Genomic DNA, 5,697 nt, shown 5'->3' with positions numbered 1-5,697 from the left:
GTGCCATGGTGCATGCTTTTTGCCGATGATATCGTCCTTATGGGAGAGTCAAGGGAAGACCTAAATAAGAAGTTGGAGCTATGGAGAGAAGCTCTAGAAGTGTATGGTCTGCGCATAAACCGTAGCAAGACGGAATATATGAAATGTAAGTTCAGTCTGAGAAGGGAAAACTCCAATATAGAGGTGAAGATTGGAGAAAACATCCTGCGAAAAGTTAAAAGTTTTAAGTATCTTGGGTGCATCATACAGGATAATGGAGAGATTGAACAGGATGTAAATCATAGGATCCAAGCAGGTTGGTCAAAATGGCGGAGTGCATCTGGTTTTATATGCGACAAAAAAATGCCTTTAAAACTTAAAGGTAAATTCTATCGCACCGATATAAGACCGGCTATGCTGTATGGTACGGAGTGTTGGGCGGCTAAAGGGGAGCACGAACATAAGTTGAGTGTGGCAGAGATGAAGATGTTGAGATGGATGAGTGGTCATACGCGATTGGATAAAATAAGGAATGAAGATATAAGGGAGAGAGTTAGAGTAGCACCCATTGTGGAAAAGATGGTTGAATCGCGTCTCAGGTGGTTTGGACATGTGGGAAGAAGACCGATAGAACATCCAGTCAGGAGGGTGGATGAGATGGAAGATGGACCAAGGGCGAAAGGCAGAGGAAGACCTAAGAAGACCATCCATGAGGTGGTCAAACGAGATCTACATGTAAACGGTCTCTCTGTAGACATGATACATGACAGAGCACAATGGCGTCATTTGATTCATGTAGCCGACCCCACTTAGTGGGACAAGGCTTTGTTGTTGTTTGGGGGGGGGGGGTTTAATTGATTACTGTGCTGGATTTTTTCAGTGTGTCTGTGAGAACAGTTTCTGTGAATGTCGAAATTCACAGTTTGGGCAACTTTTTCTTCCCCCATTTATTTTAATAGACTAACTTAAAAATTTAAAAAGTTCAACCAATATATAACTACACACTGACAGGACATTATCCATTTCTTGAATAACATACCAGAGCAGGAAAATCTTTTCATAGTTGATTTGTTAAAATGTTTTATTGTATATGTACTTGTACATGGCTAATTCTACCAAACATGTACATTTTATTTTGTTGAAATGGACATTGGAAAAGTATTGACGGATGATATGCATCAAGAATGCTCCATGTGTTTTGAAATGGACTCCGAAAGGTTTATCATTTGTCCATATCTTGCTATTTTAAGAATATGGTGCATTTCATATCCATGTCGTGTCAAACATCAACTAATGTGTGATTGTATACCAATATATGGAGATAAGGATTATGTTGTGCTCTTAAATTACTCAACTGTCCTTCATAGTTCTTTTCTTAACTGGATAAAATTACATTTGCATAATGGGAGGCCCACATGAAGGGAAGTGAATCAGATATTCAATTTAATTTTCGGTAATAAAACACTTTATCACAGGGATAAATGAATTGCCATTTTTTCCATTTCATAAACAAGGCCTGCCTGTTTGATTTATAATTCTCATATTGCTGTAGTGCAGTGGTGCTGGAACATCAATGTGTAAGGTTGTAATGTTTAAAAGTATTTTACTTTGTTTAACATAGAAATCTGTGTGCAACCGTTACGTATTCTGAATTAAATGTCACTTTTGAAGTATTTTTCTGACTGTAATAGGCTTTGACAACTTAAAACTCAATGAGCATAGAGGCCGAGTAGTTATTGAAACCTGAATTAGTCTTGCCTTTGATTTATTATTTATCTTTTAGTCACATTGAAGGAATGAACGTTTTTTGGATTGATATTTTTGCTGTCATTTTCTGTTGCATCAATCAGTGAAACTATTAGATTATATAATAACTTTCTATTTTGCAACTTAAAATATTTTTGCTATAATGAAGAACTGTTTTGGTGATCTTAAGACTTGGATAATTGTTTACAGGTAGATCCCCAGACCAGGAATCTGTAGGGTCTGGGACAAAGAGGTCTAGTGTATCATCTGGAAGTAGGCCTCGGAGTCAAAAGGAGTTCTTCTACAAATTTGTTGAAAGTGATGGCTTGACTGCTAAACTTGTAGACTGGTTTGAATCGCTTACAGAAAAGTGTGCATTGAAAAGGGAAGCATTTGACGTTCCATTTGAATTGATTGACCTTCAAAAATTTGATTATGCGTTGGAAGGGATTTCTTTTCAGCAGATGATTCGCATGCCTAATGCTGTTCATGCTTCCACATCTGATGCTGTTGAAGCTACAGCTTACCTTGCTATTGAAGATTTTCTACATGCAAGTGTAAAGGGCTTGTGGGAGGCATTTTGGAGTCAGGATGAGCCCATGCCTTTTTCTGTAGCATGCCTGTATAATTCTAACTTGAAGTTTTATCAGGCAGAAAAAGCTATTGCTAGTGGGAGGCTTGGAAGTCTTTCCGCCACTGGTATATTGCTCAATAATCCGAGACATCCTCATGGAAAATGGGATCATGTTCTTGAATTGGCACTTCTAAGGTCTGATATCAGAGGTCTCACTGTTGGCAGTGATCGACGGCCTTCGCCATCAGTTTTAGGAGATGCTTTGTTTTATGCTCTTCGAATGCTATTGGCAAGGAGTTTGAGTGGACTTTCTTTCTTTCCAGATCCTAGCATGGTCTTTGTTCTTCTGGTTGATTCTCAATATGGGGGAGTGGTTAAGGTTGAAGGAGATGTAAATAAGCTCAATTTTGATGTGAATAATGTTTATGAATGTGCTGCTGAATGGGTGAAAAATCATTCAAGAATTTCTGTTTCTCCAATTGATAGGATATGGAACAAACTTGGAAATGCTAACTGGGGGGATATAGGTGCTTTACAGGTACTCTTTGCAACCTTCCACTGCATTATGCAGTACGCTGGAATGCCCAAGCACTCGATTGAGGATTTGGCTGCTGATCATAGTTCACGCCTCCAAACCAGAAGGGTTGAGAGGCAATTAGGAGAAAATAATGTGAATGGAAATGGTCTATTCCGATACCAGCAACGTAGTGTTTCCCCTGAAATTGTTGAAGTTCAGGAGGATTCTGTCAAAGTCAATTCCAGAGAGCCAATGAAATTAGAAGCTGGATCCATGTTATGGCTGGAGGACTCAGATTGGCAGAAGGGTTACCAAATAAAAGAGGTAATAAGTACTGGTGAATTGACATACTACATTGCATCATATGTTGAAGACCCAGGAAAAAATCTGTTCCTATATGTGGGCTCTCATCCCTCCCAGCTGGAACCAGCATGGGAAGATATGAATTTATGGTATCAGGTTCAGAGGCAGACCAAAGTAATGACAATAATGAAGCAGAAAGGTCTTTCAAGTAAATATTTACCTGAGCTTAGTGCCTCTGGCAGGATCATACACCCAGGTCAGTGTCAAAGGCCCAGCTCGGGTGGAAATTGTGACCACCCTTGGTGTGGGACCCCTATTCTTGTGACAAGTCCAGTTGGCGAAACAGTAGCTGAAATGGTACACACAGGCCAATTTGGTTCAGATGAGGCTATCAAATGTTGTCATGATTGCTTATCAGCACTTTCAGCTGCTGCCTCTGCTGGAATTCGGCATGGAGACATCCGGCCTGAGAATGTCATCTGTGTAAAATCTGGTGCTAGACACCCTTATTTTGTGCTGATTGGATGGGGCCATGCTATTCTTGAAGATAGGGATCGTCCTGCTATGAATCTTCATTTCTCATCTACTTATGCACTTCAGGAAGGAAAGCTATGCTCTGCTTCCGACGCAGAAAGCCTTGTTTATATGCTTTATTATTCTTGTGGTGGGGTTTTTCCTGAGTTAGATTCAGTTGAGGGAGCACTCCAATGGAGAGAGACATCTTGGTCAAGGAGATTAATTCAACAGAAACTTGGCGATATCTCTACTGTGCTAAAAGCTTTTGCCGATTATGTCGACAGCCTATGTGGTACACCATATCCCATGGACTATGACATATGGCTGAGAAGGTTGAGGCGAAATATTCACCAAGAAGATCATGGAAAGGAAATTGATGCAACAGGCTAGACCTTTAAAACTAAGTTCTATTCCAGAAAGAGAAAACTCTAGATCATCCATCTTAAAGGTGTTTCTTGTCTGGTGCAAATAAAGCATGGAATGGTACACTCTCTGGTGCTCACAATTTATATTGGTTCTGGGAAATGGTTAGTTTGTGGTCCATGAAAGGAGCATGGTAATGATTCTTCCTGTTGCTATCGGTTCCGCTGGTCTAGCGTATGTAAATCTGTAGACTACTTGATTGGTGGTGTCTTTGGGTATATGAAGAATAGTCATTCCTTCATTTTGAGGAGTCAAAACACCACTTTTAACAGTTTTCTTTTCCTGCCATTTTTGTTGTGGGGAGTTTAGTTTCTCATCAAAGTAAGTTGTATTGATAACATCAATCATTCGTTTGTAAAGATAATAGGTATTGTGGAGTTCGCTGCTCTTCTGATTACATTTTTATAAGGCATATAATGATATCTTGTAAATCAGTGTTCTAGTTGGGGCATTCACTTTCATTTTTTGAAACTTTCCTGCTGTTGATGACAAAAGGGTACATTTATATTCTAGCTTGATAGATACAGTTGATATGCTACCAGTTTATCTTTTTGCGTGCCATTATGTCAATGTAGAAATTCTTTGATTCCATTTAAAGTTGTCTCATAGAGGTTGCGCGGATTCTCTTATTATCCAAACAAAAGGCAATCAAGAATTTTGTGACGGATTTATGTTAGCAAAAAAGTATTAAGGAAGTTTTTAGGAAATTTTACATTGGATTTGCAGGTCTGAGAGAAAGGACTAACAGGTTCTTAAAAAATTTTAACCATATTTATTCACAAACGTATTTATTCGATCACTCCTTGTTATAGGTGGTATGCTATTGAAATTAGATAGGCTCAAAAACCTTTGATCTTATACAATTCTACTCTAAAATTATCAACTTAATAAATTTAAAATTTGGGCAATTTACTCAATTAAATTGTTTCTCCAAAAACGTTATCAGATTACAACTTTTCAAAGTATCAGACTTAAATGCAACTTTTCCAATTATATATAAATTGCGATACCATGCCGCGGATTAGGACACACGCAAACCGCTATATCCTGTCGTGGTTTACGTTGAATGGCGCAAGTGCACAAACTGCTACATTTGAAGATTTTGAAAGTGAGATAAAGAGAGAAAGTAGAGAGAAGGTAGAGAGAAGAAATTTGGTTTAGTTTGAGTTTCTTAGAACACTCTTCAATTGGAAACTATGGCGGATGAAGAGCGCTTGTACTGATTCAACGACATTGCTCACGTTGCTGGCGGATTCTATAGTCACGCAAATCAACGTAAACCGCTACAGGTTTACGTGCAATCCTAAATCGTGGTACCCTATCGCGGTTTACATATAATTTAAGAAGTTGCATTTGCGTTGAGTGATTTCAAAAATTGTAATCTGGTAATGTTTTTGGAGAAACAATTTAAATGAGTAAATTGCCCTTAAAATTTAGTTAATTATAATTTCTAATTATCCCAAATAATTAAATATTTTTATTTAAAACTTAATTTCTATACACAAGTAATTATAAAAGACATAGATTTAATAAATTAAAACAATAATTATTTTAATATTAAGTAAGATAAAAATAAAATGCGAATCTTTACCATTTCTGAAACACAAAAATTTATCACCATAAATCTAATCACAAATCC

The 5,697-nt window shown here is 37.8% G+C and overlaps 1 protein-coding gene across 3 annotated transcripts in view; it reads left to right on the top strand.

Annotated features, from left to right (window-relative positions):
* Positions 1-4,619, top strand: part of LOC107604720 — a 13,073-nt gene extending 8,454 nt beyond the window's left edge. For all 3 annotated transcript variants that reach the window (XM_021104667.1, XM_016306372.2, XM_016306371.2), the window contains one exon: positions 1,936-4,619. In XM_021104667.1, the coding sequence (XP_020960326.1) occupies positions 2,190-4,025 (1,836 nt within the window). In that variant the 5' untranslated portion in view covers positions 1,936-2,189 and the 3' untranslated portion in view covers positions 4,026-4,619. The remainder of the gene's footprint in view (positions 1-1,935) is intronic.

Source organism: Arachis ipaensis, chromosome B06, assembly GCF_000816755.2.
Source record: "Arachis ipaensis cultivar K30076 chromosome B06, Araip1.1, whole genome shotgun sequence".
NCBI lineage: Eukaryota > Viridiplantae > Streptophyta > Magnoliopsida > Fabales > Fabaceae > Arachis > Arachis ipaensis.
Note: the sequence above shows the minus strand (reverse complement) of the source record. Positions and strands in the feature narration are given on the sequence as shown.